Genomic DNA, 15873 nt, shown 5'->3' with positions numbered 1-15873 from the left:
CCTTTTTCACGGTAACCTTAAGTTCTTTAAAGACGACGATATTCATCCGCCTAGCCGCCGTTCTAGTAGCACGAACCATGATAAATGTATACGTTCCTTCAGTGCCCACAGCAATGTATTTAAATATTCCTTTTTCCCTCGCGCTGTCACCGCTTGGAACGCCCTACCAGATGAAGTTGTTAATATTACAAATATTGATGAATTTTGTTCTTTTGTGGAGCAGTCAACTGAGCCAGTATAGTTACATTTTGCTGTTCTCGTTGCTGCGATAACAAAAAACGTGTTTTGCAGTTGTGTATTGTAATCTTTGTACATATATATTGTTTTTCATGCGTAGTAGGTGGTTTTTATTACTTTTTTTTTCCTTTTTTTCTCGTCTTCTGGTGTATGCGAAGAGCACCAATGTAGTATTGTTGCACCCGCTATTGTAAGTGTTTCACTGTTGTGCGTATCGTCCCACAAAATGTTGAATTTCCTGAACTTTGTATCTACTTGGTTACCTGTAATGATGTATGCCCGCTTCCTGTATGGCTCTAAAGAAAGCCTACAGTATTGTTGAATAAATAAATACATCATGCTCATCATACACTTTTCCTTTCTATGCAAAGTTTCGTACGTGTCAAGCTAAAGAGACGATCACGAGGTCAGCTAGACGTAGGCATATAGATAGATAGATAGATAGATAGATAGATAGATAGATAGATAGATAGATAGATAGATAGATAGATAGATAGATAGACAGATAGATAGATAGATAGATAGATAGATAGATAGATAGATAGATAGATAGATAGATAGATAGATAGATAGATAGATAGATAGATAGATAGATAGATAGATAGATAGATAGATAGATAGATAGATAGATAGATAGATAGATAGATAGATATATAGATAGATAGATAGATAGATAGATAGATAGATAGATAGATAGATAGATAGATAGATAGATAGATAGATAGATAGATAGATAGATAGATAGATAGATAGATAGATAGATAGATGACATGAATAACTTGACGATTCCGTCACGTATGCTGTCTACGCTTTCCTCCACACATATGTGGCACATACCCGTATACCACAAGCCACGGTATGCGTGTAACACTCACAGGTGATTGACAGATTATAACTATCTAAGAACTGCGAGAACCGACAATGGCTATTTTAACGCGAAAACGTTAATAAAAGAGAATGCAATGTGTAGCGTTGAGCCGACGAATGCAAAGAATAAACGCCAGGGTTGCAGGAGGAATTCAACCCTAGCATTCTGCGTGGCAATCGAGCATTCTAGCATAGAGCCACGGCAGGTCTCGGAGCTGCTTTGGGAAAGGCCCCCAATGTTCGTGAAACGTCAATCGGTTACTGTGTTGGCTATACAACTTTATAAACATTTCATACGTACTCCTGTAGTATAGCCGTCACGTCAGGTTAGCGCCAATCGTAGCTAAGCGCCACCCACTGAAGCTGACTTATATAGCACGGCCAAGGGCTACCATTCTCACGAAGACAAGCGCTACATTTAGGCTTCTTATGAATGCTTCTGGCGTTTATAATATCTATCTTGCTTTATAATGTAACTGCGCAAATGTATGACAGAAGCACTAAAGGAGAAAAAAAGAAAGGGAAGCGTGTTTCATTGATTTTTTTGCAGAGAGACAGTATAGATGGGAAACAATGTGCCCAACTTAGCATTATTCTGAAATTCATTTTGCTGTTGGCATCGTTACGCAAGTGCAAACAACTGCTTACATATAAAACTTATGCGGCTGTAGTGGAAGCTGTGGAGCGAGTGTTGCACCAGCGGCAACCAGGTTTTCAGGTACCGAGGCCGAAACACTACAGGCATCAAAGACGACGATCGACAACTAACGGCACAGGCTGGCGCAAGCCACAGCATCTCAGGCGCCTAGCTGTACTCAAACCTGCCACGAACAAAGACACGTATGGCGCACTGCTTTCAGGATTTCAAGAACCGAGAGGACGCCGTCAAATGAGATCGCTTCATGACGGCTGGTTAGGCATCGCACCTTGTATACTTACCGGACAACTCTTACCTCCGTGTTTGCTACATCTTACACCCATACACAGTACGTGAATTCAATATCGCTATGCGTGTTCATGAAACGATTTCACGCTAAAATTGGACGTAAAAATTGGTGCAACCAGTCATCATTCCCGACGTAATATATCATTATCGAAGGCCACAGTTCAACGCAAGAGATCACTTATGAAATAAGTTTTATGAACTCAGCCGCTATACATTATAGTTTTTTTTAATTTCTCAGCCTATGGTGGACACTTGCAATCGCTTGCAAATGCTTTTTATGAACACAACGTGCGTCATGCTGTGTATTAATAAATCTGTAAACAGGGGTTATGTGGAGCCGACATTTTGACAATTAAGCGGACTTGTATTCCTCAAGATCTTTTGATAGACGCAATAATAATTGGATTTCACAGGCAATAATGCTAAGGAATGTATAGAGAGTGTTATTAGGAGTAATTGTAACGTAAACGTGAAGAAGGAAATGTGAATGAAAAGATAACTTGCCGTTGGCAGGGACCAAACCTGCGACCTTCGAACAACACATCTTATGCTCTGCCAACTGAGCTACCACATCGGCTCGACACAACTACTGTAAACAATGTTTTCGTCGCAAGCTCCCACCTTTCCCTTCCTGCCACTTCATGTTGTGTATTAAAATGAATGCGGTGCCATGGGAAATGTGGGTGCGCAACGATCACAAAAAAGTCACAGCTTCGACAAAAGGGCGAATCAATGATTGCGATAGCAACAAACTCGAATGTTTTACGAAGCGAGGCTAGCATTTTTAGGAGCAACATTATTTGTAGTAAACAGGCGCTTCCTAAGTAACTAAGTTTCCTGCGGCGCTGCCCCAGTAGATGACCACAACAGGGCTTGTGCATGGTTCTTTTGCTCGCCGCGAGATGACGCGAAAAGAGACTGTGGTTGCTCTCGCTCCCGCTTGAACGCGCTGCCAGCAGCCGCCGGAGCGCGCAGGCCACGCATCGCCGTGCTCCCTTTCATAAAAATTGACTTTTGACAAGTGCATCCGAACCTGGTACGTTGGGCGGTAAACAACAGCGCCGCAGTTTCCTTCATGAACTGGCCCAAGCCTTTACATGAGAGCAAGCGTGCATGTTATGTAAATGCTTGTATGCATGCACACTTCCTCCTCCTGCAAGAACACGCGCACAAACACAGACACATTACACACACTCACGGGCGCGCGCACGCACGCACACACATGCTCACAATTTTTCTATCAAAGGTCAGGCCTTCAATGTGTAAACAATAAATACAATTTGCCAGGCAATTAGTACATAACTATTAACATAGTATCAGCGATAACTATCGACTAAACGCCGTAAGCTACTATTATAGTGTCTAACACAATCCTTCTGTTTTCTAATGGTGGTTGGGAAACCATAGAATCTTCTCATTTTACCAATAATTTTACTCGGCCCATTTAGCTATGTACATAAAATTTCCCCTCACAGGCGTTATATTCATTTTGACAAAAAGTCTTAACAGTCTTGTTGTTATCTCCATGATGGTAAGCAATTTAATTTTCTTGGTTAATATATTCGTTTTTCGAAAAATTGTCCTTTCGATTCATCTGGAGCTTTTATATTCGCAAACTCTGCGGGATATAGGTGGCGCACCGTGCAATTCAAGACGGCTGCGAGAGGATGATCAGCCCGTGAACTCGCATTGCAAAAGAAGGAACGCGCGGACATAGGCCTCCTGCCGCTTTCACCGGATGAACTCTTAATTGTCGAATGAATGTAGGTCGGACTGGTCAGATTAAGGTACACTCCCAAACGATAGGAACTGCTTAAGGTTCGCTACCTCATTTCTTGCCGCAATGCAAAGGGTGGTGGTGACGGTTGATCGATCGACCATGCATCAACGACACGTTGCGTAATCTTGCGCGTGCTACAGAAAACTGCGCGAACTGGAATTGACGTATGAAGTACATGGCACTCTGAGGTAATTTTTGCCAAGCTTGCCAGACGGATTTGCCGCACTAGTGGGCCACTAGCGAGTAGCGCGCCGTAGCGTCTGCACGGTACCGAATGTTTAACGTAGCGATGGTTCGCAAAATTATTACGCCGTCGTCATTACTTGCGCCGTAAGCACCATGGAGTTGCTTCTTCAACAGAACACAAGCATTTAACTTTCCAATAAGTAGTGCTTGTGTTACAGCCATGATCAGACTAACAGGGCGCATTTCCCTGCAAACTTGGATGTTGCAGCTTCCATCAGTGCGATTGAAACAACGGTATGGACACGCGTACGCTTTTTTCAACGTCAAAATTGGGGAAATTTGTCAAACAACAGCGTCGTTCGGACGGCTCCGGTGAAGTGTTTGAGAAGTTAGCGTGGACTGTAGTCGTAACTGTACGTTTCATTGCTCTAACCATTTCACTTCTCTGGTCGAGCTTGCCCCGCCGCGGTGGTCTAGTCTGCGGGTCGGCTGCTGACCCGCAGGGCGCGGGTTCAAATCCCGGCTTCGGCGGCTGCATTTCCGATGGAGGCGGAAATGTTGTAGGCCCGTGTGCTCAGATTTGGGTGCACGTTAAAGAACCCCAGGTGGTCTAAATTTCCGGAGCCCTCCACTACGGCGTCTCACATAATCATATAGTGGTTTTGGGACGTTAAACCCCACATATCAATCAATCAATCTCTGGTCGAGCTCGAGTGTGCTGGCCGCATGCAGCGCTCAGTAATACCCATTGTAATGGGCTGCATGCAATGCACAAGAAAAAAATCACAGCATATCTACGGAGGGAATAATGATGAGTGGGGCGAAGCGTCCGCCAGCCCGTACGCGCTTCCATCCGTCTGTTTGTTCTTGATTCTGTCCGTCCGTGCATCCGTCCGCGCATCCGCCTGTCCGGCCGTCCGTCCGCCCGTGCGCTTTTCCGTGCGTCCATCCGTGCGTCTGTTTGTCGGTGCTTCCGTCCATGCGACCTTCCGTGCGTCCATCCGTGCGTCAAATAGACAGACACACAATGGACGGAACGGGCCAGTGGATGATTCATGGTTTCCCGATAAAACCCTCCGAAGCTTCGCCACACTCATCATCATTCACTACAATGGTATGCTGTGAGGTGGTTACTACATACATGTATACATACAGGTGACGACCGACCATGCCTTGAGGAGCTTCGCCCCCAAAACTATGCTTTTGTTTACAGCTCGCTGAAGAAAATTAATCAATAAATAAAATGAAAGCGACTTATGAGTGAAAAAAAAAAACATTAACGCATGAAAGTACTTGAAGTGCAACTCGCTGCCCGTGAGTTAGCAGCTGATAGTTCATCGCCACTGTCACTATCGGTGTGTTCTACGTCCAGTGAAAAATCCTCCACGTCAAGACGATTTCTTTAAGACCACTGCTGAAAGTAGTCTGAGAAATTCTCTCCGCCGAAAGACTTTAATAACGCCAGCAACGCGTCACTTACAACGTTTATCTGGGCGCACAAAAAACGTTTCACCGACACTTGGCAAGAAGCGAATTGCTTGCAGTGTGCTGCCATCTATGAACGAACGTAAAAGTCAAACAGGGCAGCGTTGGCCAAGGTTTGGAAGAGCAAATCGCGAGGCTGCGCTGTTTTCCGCGTACAATGAATGTTTTGGGACTCATGCACTACAAAAGCACCAACGAATGCTATACGCACGTAAAACAAGTTGAGTTTGAACTGCAAAGGTCAGACGATAACATTTATCTATCCAACGTGGCTTCAAAATATCCCGCGAAGCTCATATGTGTACTCTGCAGGCTATATACGAACGTGCGAATTGCCACGTATTTTCGAGAAAACTTCGCGTATCGCAAGAACTAATCAGATTTATTGCGTCTCTAATGGTCCGGTATATTCAACAAAGTGGTTTGTGTTCGTTTCTTGCTAACGCGTTAACACTGAGGCTAGCACAGCTGAACAAAGGAGCCTCTGCCTACTGATAATCCTCGAGAGGATGCTTCCGAGTTCCACTAGGCTGCGCGACAGTCTATGAACTTTGCGGGTTTTGAGATAGACGCTGAATTTTCAGTCAAGCAATCTCGCATGCAGGGTGTGTTGAGGTACAGAGCATCAAACCCTCACTGTGGCGTTACTAATTAAGCGTGAATGTGACATCGTTTACAGGCTGTGCTTCTCTTCTTGTCGGCCGAAGAAACAACGCGTGCAGCAGGGCAATCACTTCACGTGGTCGCAGTCTTTGAATACAAAATTCAATGTGCCAAATTTTATTACAAGTGTATTGGGACAGAAACGATGTATGTTTTCAGAGCACATAAGACCTTTTAAAGACTATGAGAGACAGTGCAATTAAAAAGGCAGGTATTACTTGTGGAGGCGTAAGGTGCATGTATTATACCGCGCCTTTGAAGCCTTCCATTAGCAGGAGTTTTAAACTATGTCGTATTCGCGTGTGGCGCTGCGCGAAGCCACATCCCACCGTGGCATGGTGTAAAACTTAGCCCCGAATGCAGAGATGTTACTTGGCTCGCGACTTCAACTTAACTTGAGCATGTCGGCGCGAAGCAAGCAGTGGACTTCAAAACGCCCAAGTTAGCCTTCGCGTTCTATGGATGCTCAGGCTGTCTTGCTTGGTCAAGTCAAGAACGAGCTTCAAAGCAGAAACACGCTGCTCGCCTGCTAACGAGGGTAGTAATGAAGTTGTTCGCGTAAGGCATGCATTAGACCAAAAAATACCATACGTTTTAAAATAACTATAAAAACGAAGGGCCACAAGCATATTCTTGCCATTTTACGCCTAACGAGCGGCACGTGGTGCCTGCCACCACAGCGATGCGCAGTGTTGCTTCTGTAAAGCGTTCGTTGCCCGCTGGTTTTAGTGGCCAACCAAATGCGGTGCATTTCTCCACGGTTGCTTGTTTGGAGGCGAATTAAGTATCGCATTGGGTTCTTTCGTCGTTTTTGTTTTCTCAATCGAACGCCATGGCATGTATTTGTGCTGTCCTGGCTCACGAGGTGATGCGATTTTCACGGTATTAGCCTTTCTGTTCGCCTGTGTGGTCGCAGTTATTATAAAAAGAAAAAACAAGTTCTGGGAACAAATGTGATTCGTACCCTTTTGTTGAGCTTGGTAAACAACAGAAAAAGCGGAGGTCAGGATATTGCCCTAAGCAGAATTCTGTCTCGCGGGGTGCAGCAATGTATCGCTGCATGATGGTGACGCGGATAAAAAAAAAACCGTGATAGGGGCACCTCCTTTTTAAGTCTGTGTAATTTTACCTAGCGTTGTGCTACAAGCGATGCCTTTCTGATCGAGAAACAGCGCACTAGACGGGACGAAAGGATAGACGAGGCACACGGACACAGCACCGAGTCATTTTTTTTTTACCGAAAGAGACGGAAAATGTCGTCGTGTTATAGAAAAACAGAAATAGGCTTTGCGGTTACGGAACTCTTCGGTGTTGTCGACACCGGGGCTATTGATACGCACGTGTGTATAGTCTACACAACCTGTAACGCAAGGGAACTCAGCCACTTCATAACAGTCCGCCGGCTGCAAAAAGCGCACCAGCATTGCGTACAGGTGTTTTGCGATGAGTAGCGTAACTTTTCCGACTGCACGGCACACTGTCGACTACGGAACGCGGACGAAAGTTCCGGTGACTGGTTGGAATGTACCTCAGTAAAACTTGCGTTGGGTCTAGTTTTTGGCGTCAATCTGTTTCTTTCCTCGCCTTCTTTTTTCCTTTTTTCCGTATTGTTTGCGCCAAAGAAGTTAACTTCTTTTTTTGTGTGTTTTTGTGGAATGTACCAGCGCTGTAAAACCTGAGAGCCATCAGTAGCTGTAACACTGGATGCATGGGCTGTCTTCGGTTGTCCCCACTTTCACGGAGCGGCAACATAACGAGCAGCTGCCCCACGGCATTCTTCATGAATTTGTACCTAGCGTGGAATTGTTGCTCGTCGTACAACTCCATCGGATTTCCTTGGTCACGTAAAGCGGTTCGGCAGTGCGCCTCAGTGCGCCTTCGGCAGTGCGCCTCAAAAATTTCTACTTCGGCAGTGCGCCTCTTCGGCATCTTCGGCAGTGCGCCTCGAAAATTGCTACGCTTATGGCGAGGCAAGCAAACTCAAAAGCGGGCCCCGCCGCGGTGGTCTAGTGGCTAAGGTACTCGGCTGCTGACCCGTAGGTGGTCAAAATTTCCGGAGTCCTCCACTACGGCGTCTCTCATAATCAAATGGTGGTTTTGGGACGTTAAACCCCACAAATCAATCAATCAAACTCAAAAGCGGCCACCTTTCACGCGACGTCCACTCGAGAGGTGGCCACGTTGGAATAACGCACGAAGTCGCTTTCAAGCTAGCCCCGCAGCTGACTTGATACTTGTCTTGACTTCGACCGAGCCAAGTCGCCCTCAAGTCATCCGCAAGTTCAAGAACGATTTATGGCGACCGGCAAGACTGTCTTGAGTCAAGAACGAGTCAAGTACGAGTCAAGTAACATCTCTGCATTCGGGGGTAAGTACAGCAATGTATCTTTCATTAATCTAGCCTTACAGAGAACAACACTGTTCCGCTAATTTGGTGCTTATCCTATTGTTTGGCTCTTTCCTTTTTGAGACAGTGGTGAATGGGCAAAAAAGTTATGTTATTGCAAGAATATTAGATAAGCTAACGCAAACAGCTGCGACACGAGACTAGAACAAGGAGAGAAGAAGGCATTCAGAGTCAGCTGCAACATTGTCTACAGCATCCTTGTGTACTTTTCTATTCAACTGTGTCTGTCCTTAGAAGTCAGATGCACAGCCAGAATGACACACTGGGCTCGTGCCCCTGCCGGAATTTCTTTCGGCCTTGGTACACTGACAATACAAAAAGATGACGCCGGTCCCCATTTCGGACCAAGGACGTGACTCCACAGAAACAGATATCTGGCTATACGCCACTGCTATAGGTATGACAGCTATAGCAACGGCTGTGCAATGTTTTATCTAAGATGTGTAATGCGTCAATGGCCCAATGGTTACCTTGCTCAGCTGCAAACGTCCGAAAACCTGCTTAACTTTTAAAAATTTTATTTATTGCGGTTTCGCCGCACTTGTACACGGGTGCATCACACCTCACTCAAGTAGGTGTCAGTAGCAGGAAAAGCGCCGTGTGCTTGTTGATTCTGCTAGATTTGGTCAAAAAGCACGTGGTGATATTCAGTGCAATAACACGCGCATGCATCATTCCGCCTTGGTCTCGGCAGTTTCGGGAGGGCCGCGGGAAATGGCGAGTGACTCGTTCGCGCACGTTACTGCCATGTGTCAGCGGTGCCTGGCGCCGAATCTCTGCGGGTGGTGTGGGCCATCTGATGAGCCAGCTCCTTCAGCATCCTTCTCGAGATGATCGAGCATCATCACGCTCTCGTAGGACGGTGGTGGGGCAGCGGCAGCATCCTCGTAGGCTGGCGGTGGGGCAGCGGCAGCGTCCTCGCACGCCTCATGGTAGACGGATCCGGACTGGTGGCGATTGCGCCATGATAAAATAAACACAACGGCGGCTGCAAGCAGGACGACATTTGAGGCGATCATGCACGCCGAGATGATTCGAATCTCGAGCTGCTGGTTCGGCTGCCCACTGGACAGGAGGATGGCGCCACTCACGGCGAACACGAGCCCGACGGCGACGCAAAACACCACGCAGTGCTTGATTCGTGGCGACGATGACCTCCTGTCACCGGCCGCGCGCTGTGGATCTCTGATGACGCTGGTAGTTGAACCCTCCATTTCGAGAGCAACTGCCGAAGCCGCTGCACTCGATGAAAGTCACAGGCGCTGCAGCTGCTGCGACTTAACGCCACGGTGGGAACACTCCATTCTGGGCTCCTGCGGTGCTGAAGTGGGGTACTGAATGTCAGGATCTTCATGGTTGCTGGTATGTCAGGTAAGAAAGAAAGGGCGCAAAAAAAAATACATGATGGAAAGCGGAGCTGCGCGGAAGCCTCAGGGATTAAGTGCAAGAGTAACGCGAAGCTACAACCTCATCACTAACGCCAATCTACCTGCGCTCGGCGCAACCACACGTTGTCTTCACCCATGCCCTACCACCTGCGCGGCTGCTTTCCATTTCCGCTCACCACCTTCTCCTCTACGTTGCACCCCCTAAATAACTGCAACATCGAACTCGCCATCCTCCTCCATTCGCCTCTGCTAAGCAATGCGGCACCCTCCGTCCTCATTTCTTTCCTTCTACCACACTTTCTACTGGACAACACCTCGATGCTTTGTCCTCTTCTCTCCCCCATCCCCCATCGTCTTCTCACCATCGCGACACACCTCACCTTGAACCCCCCCTCTCAATCTTTCTATCCTATATATGGCTATGCCGTTCTTCCACTTCGCTTTACACAAGTAGCTGCGCCATGTTTCGCGCGGTCGCCATCCACGGCTGGAACTCAGAGCGTAAACAGCTCCGCTTTTATTATGAAGGTTGCGTTTCCTTGTCTCACCAGGGCCCCACCGCGCAACTATCAGTACAATATGACTTCAAAGTACGCACGTCTCAAGGCCGGCTGTGGAAAATTAACGTCCTTATAATCGGGGCACAAACGCATAGGCGTTCGTTGACTGCAGAAATACTAACGGTGTCGCGCCAGTACGCGTAAACTGAACCAAATTTTTTTTTACAATGGACATGGAGAAAAAAAATCGGGAGGAGGCTGCGTCACTGTGTGAAGCGGTGGGGAAGTTCGACGGCGGCCATAATACTGCTAGTCCGTGTAGTGCTGACAGAATGCAATCATCATGAACCAGCACGCGCTCTCTTCATTATCTTCCTTACATTCTGATTTTAAGTACGGCGTGAGATGGACCAGGGAACAAGCGACAATAATATGGAGAGAGAGAAACAAAGTCACAAAAGAGAGATCGAAAAAGTAGAGCAAGACAGAAAGAGAAAAAAAGACAAACCTACATACATACATGCAGACATGCAAACATACGTATGGCATGCGTAAAACAATATCTGGTTACATCACTGTTGAGTATAACATTGTTTGCCCTTTCATTTTTAGCGCAGCTGCCTCGCAAGCACCACGCCTGTTAACTTCCAGACATCAAGTTCTCACTTTCAGCCTATACTTTTGTACTAGTGACAAAAGTACGTAATGTATTATTTAATTGTTTTTTGCCATTCGTCTCTAGCATTCCTTGTCCAATGTTATGTGCCATCAATTTATGAAACTGACAATTTATGGATGGTATTTTCATAGGTGAAATGCATGAAATCTCATACATACCATAAAACACCACAAGTATATCATGTGGTACCACCAATGAGTTGTTTCATGGTATCAATTCTTGAGCAATGCTTTTATGATTTTCTGTGCGAGTCATGACAACGTTGCAACCAACCGACGCTAACGCAATTAGGTAACCCGACTCCAAATGGTGACAAATCCAGTAAATCACGAACGTAAGCAATCAATCCAGCAACCTAGCCTTGGCTGCCTCTGTTTTAAAGTCACGAGAAATAATGCGTACACTACACGCACCATTAGAACGCATCGTAGTAAAGACAAACTGGATATCTGCCATACGACAATAATACAAAACGTTTCAATGACTGCGTCAAATGCTGAATTAATTTGTCATGTGTCGTCAGCCATCACTTATACATGCCAAGAGCTTTCTTAATTCACGCCAGTGTTTCGGCATTATAGGCTCAACACCTGACACCGTTAACTTGCTTGCTAGAATCAACCCTTGGCAGCAATGACAATAAGTAACCGAGCAGAAAAGGTGACCGCAAATGTAACAGTTAAGGTTAAAATGAGAACAAACGATACAAGAAAGACACTTCTTAGAGAGACTTAGTGCTGCACAGTTTGGTAAGGATGCACGATATTAGATATATAGCAAGATGCCCGTACAAAACAACCACAAAACTAAATAGCCAGTTTGCAATGCGATACCATGAAAAGAAACTGCATGGATATGAATAACCAGCCCCAACTTACTCTGGCAGATGCACGCAACCAGAACAGAGCCCCTAAGTAACCGTTAACTAAAGCTCCAGTGTCCCGGTGGAGATAGCCTTCCCCAGTGCGAGGTGAGATGCACCGTAGTAGAACCGCCCGAGCTCTGATGCCTTGCGTAGCAGTCAGCGCAGCTAGCAGGGGAGAAGACGTCGCTCGAAGCGGCCGCCCAGCTGCCACACTTATACAGAGGCACACGGACAGTCTGATCGGCACGTGAAACGCGCCGTCTCTATGCATAGGTGCGTAACCAGATAGCCGCCACGGTAGCCTGACACCTCCCCGAGCCAGTGGATACGTCCACGTTCGGCGGGCACAGTACCACTGCCATCCGGTGCGATCTCGCCGCTGCACTGCTGTTCAGGGTTTTATGAGGGGCTGCTGTCGTCAAGCCCTAGTACTGCTTCAGAGGCTTCGCGCAGTACAGTGTTATGCGAATAACTTTTTACAGTTAAGAATGCACGTGTCTCAAATAAATCGTGCTGGTTTTCTCAAAAGCCGCCACAACACTTTTCTCTTGAGAACCACTTCATCCAGGCAATTTGTGCAGTAGCGTACTCGAACTGAATTCCAATTCATCAATCTACCACACATTTGGCATTGCCAAATCCAGCGAATGTTCCATCTTGTCACAGTGAATAGGTAAGAACTTGCATGACAGCTTAGCAGCGATTACGAATAATATTACATTGGGGGAATTTGATCTCTGGAGGGTTTTCAACTAACATCATTTGACTTGAACATTAAAAAAAGCAAGAACCTAGCAATAGAGACTGTCAAAAGCTATCAACGACCCTCCTTAGACATGTAGCTACGTGATTAGGAGACGAGACAATATTACACCCAAAAAAGCGATCACCTGGTCAAACGGTAGAAACAGTTTCATGTTGCAGTCTGCAGAACAGTAGATTATAGGGGCCATATCAAACTAATTATGCACGTTTTTATTAAAGCGTCTTCAACAATGCGGCAGAATTCACAAACGGCGTTGGTCACTTGCTGTCTGCGTTCTGCGCCCCCGATTCATCATGTACGCTGACGGTACCACGCGCGTCATCGATGTGGTATCGTTATGAATACATCTGTGCGCGAGAGATATCCGAGCGAAGCACTTACAGATTGATCAGTTCAACTGTTGCGCCGTCCACGCAGCTTGAATGTCTTCTCCGCAGCTCCGATACCGCCTCGCAGAGCGCATTCCGGCTGATAAAGTTCCAAGCTCCTGTGAAGCCCGATAATTGACATGATAGCGGCGACGCGTGGATACGGGAGCCATTCGGCCGACGTTCATGCTTACGATTAAGAATAAGTCTGTGGCCCTGGAGCAACAGCGCCGACCCGGTAAGCTGGGTGGTCGGTGGTCTCAGCCGGTCAGCTGGCCAGGCTACGCCGCTGCTGCAGCGGCCAGCAGCTGGCGCATTTCACGATGCCGATCCACCTGCCTCGTGGAATATTCCAAGCACGGGGCACGCGACAAACGACCTAACCGAAGAAATACTGGCTTCTCAGGACAACGTGGTTGGTTTCAACTGGGGCCGCCTAAATGTTGCATTTTTCGGGAAGTTGTTATCACACATCTACTGGTAGTACCTGACAAATTGTATTTATTAGTCACCATTGCGCCTTTTATCTTCTAGCGAGCACTAGATCCCCTTATTTTGCTCATGTACACAAATACCTCATCAGAAAACTTTTTATGTTACTTTCGAATAGCAAATTGAAGTAACATCAGAAATTCGCCTCTGAACGAATACTGCCACTGCAAGAAGTGAGACTCTCTTGAAGCACAGCAGCCAAGCTCCCCTGTGTTCATGAGTCACGTGGTCTATACACAATAACCCCATACTTAAATCACGTTGGCTAAACCCTCCTTTTTTCCTATCTGAACGCCTCGACCATCATTACAAGGTTCATATTCCGCGCCAAAACACCGTAACATACTCCCATTCTTTTTTACCAAAAACATGCCATGATTGGAACAACCTGCCTGCGTCACTAGTCACGATTACTAATCACGAACGCTTTCGGGCAGCACTCGAAAATTTTATGCATTGATGTGCTCAACGCATTTTTTTTTCCCTGGTTTTGTTTGCTGCTGTTCGGTTACCGTTCATTTGTGTATCGCAGATTCGTTGTGCCATGTTGTAATATTTTTTTTGTACTTTCTTTGTGTGTTAGATCGTCATTACGGTATTTTTTTGTCTTTTTTTGTCGCGGTGCTTCCTTGTTTGATTTTTTGATTCCTTGCTTGATTCCTTGTTGGATTCCTTGTTAGATATTGTGTAAGCGTTGTCACTTACACATTGTTCTCGAGTGTTGTACGCATGTACTGAATGTGATTTGTTTTTCACGTTGCACTTGTATTTTTTGTCTTCTAAACCCACTCCCCTCTATAATGCTGTATGCCCTGAGGGTACAATAAATAAATAACTAAATAAATAAAGACGATAAAGAAAATGCCCTTTATCGATCAGTTCTCCGATTAATACGAATTCATGAACAAAGGCTTTCTGATGTTTGACCTATAGGCTCATTTGAGTGCCCCTCACCACGAAAGATTAATACGAACCACATTTATGGCGCATTGTCACCCAAGAGTATAACACGTATGTGAATTCCCTAGATTTGAGGACAAGATCAGGAACTACAAGTACTTCTTCTTCAATTCTCATGGCTCGTACCCAATGCAGGGGGTTGGCTGCGTGTTAGGTGAATAAAAACAAAATTCGCCTAACACTCGGTCAATCCCCTGAATTGGGCATGAGTCATGGGAAGATGAGAAAAAGAAGAGGAAGAAGTTCCCCGATCTTTTCCTCTGACTCCAGCACTAGCAACTAGAACCTCGTCTCCACTCGAACCACAGCAAATGCCGCCATCAGTTAGGCGAAAATGCAGCGCAAGGAAGTCCGCTCGCGGTTTATGAAAATAGTCTAACAGACCCTCAAACAGTGTCGCTTTCGGCTAACGCTCGCACACCCACGTCAGCCAGCCTAGAGGCCCCCGTCATCTGCTGCGACGCGAAAAGAGGACAGTCTCGAACTAATATATGTTCTAATGCCTTCGCACCACCGCGGTGGTCTAGTGGCTAAGGTACTCGGCTGCCCACTCGCAGGGCGCGGGATCGAATCCCAGCTGTGGCAGCTGCATTTCCAATGGAGGTGGAAATGTTGTAGGCCCGTGTGCTAAGATTTTGGTGCACGTTAAAGAACCCCAGGTGGTCAAATTTTCCGGAGCCCTCCACTACGGTGTCTCTCATAATCATATATGGTTTTGGGACGTTAAACCCCACATATCTATCTATCTAATGCCTTACGCAGCACTCGCAGTTCGGGCACCCTGGTTGTCTAGTGATTGCGAAGCTCAACTGCTAACCCAAGGTCGTGCGATCGAATCCAAGCAGCAGCAGCCGCTTTTTCGATGGAATCTAAAATGCCTAAGGCTCGTGCACTTTTATTTAGGTGAGACCTCCTCTGCAGCGCTCCTCCTCCTTCTCCTCTTACTCCTCCTCATCATAATCATTATTATTATTATTATTATTATTATTATTATTATTATTATTATTATTATTAATAATAATAATATTATTATTATTATTATTATTATTATTATTATTATTATTATTATTATTATTATTATTATTATTATTATTATTATTATTATTATTATTATTATTATTATTATTATTATTATTATTATTATTATTATAACAGTTCGGCTCGCACGATTCAGTTAAGGTGACAACGAGGTAAACCTGTGGAGTAAACTGGCGCGACAGCCGTTCATTCTAAGTGGAAGGCAAAAAACACATGTCGCTCTACTTCCTGCAATCCACAATTAAC

At 45.9% G+C, this 15873-nt stretch overlaps 1 protein-coding gene across 1 annotated transcript; it reads right to left on the bottom strand.

Moving 5' to 3' along the window:
• Positions 1 to 9072: 9072 nt before the first annotated feature.
• On the bottom strand, positions 9073 to 13384 carry LOC142776806 (uncharacterized). Its single transcript, XM_075881163.1, has 2 exons — positions 13151 to 13384; positions 9073 to 9892 (listed from the first exon to the last, which is right to left on the bottom strand). The coding sequence occupies exon 2, from the start codon at positions 9783 to 9785 to the stop codon at positions 9324 to 9326; it is 462 nt and encodes a 153-aa protein (XP_075737278.1). The 5' UTR covers positions 9786 to 9892; positions 13151 to 13384; the 3' UTR covers positions 9073 to 9323.
• Between the last annotated feature and the right edge of the window lie 2489 nt (positions 13385 to 15873).

Source organism: Rhipicephalus microplus, chromosome X (assembly GCF_043290135.1).
Source record: "Rhipicephalus microplus isolate Deutch F79 chromosome X, USDA_Rmic, whole genome shotgun sequence".
Taxonomy (NCBI): domain Eukaryota; kingdom Metazoa; phylum Arthropoda; class Arachnida; order Ixodida; family Ixodidae; genus Rhipicephalus; species Rhipicephalus microplus.
Note: the sequence above shows the minus strand (reverse complement) of the source record. Positions and strands in the feature narration are given on the sequence as shown.

What these genes read in the sequence shown, in the direction of transcription:
- LOC142776806 (XM_075881163.1), bottom strand. Translation starts at nt 9,785, where the DNA reads ATGGAGGGTTCAACTACCAGCGTCATCAGAGATCCACAGCGCGCGGCC.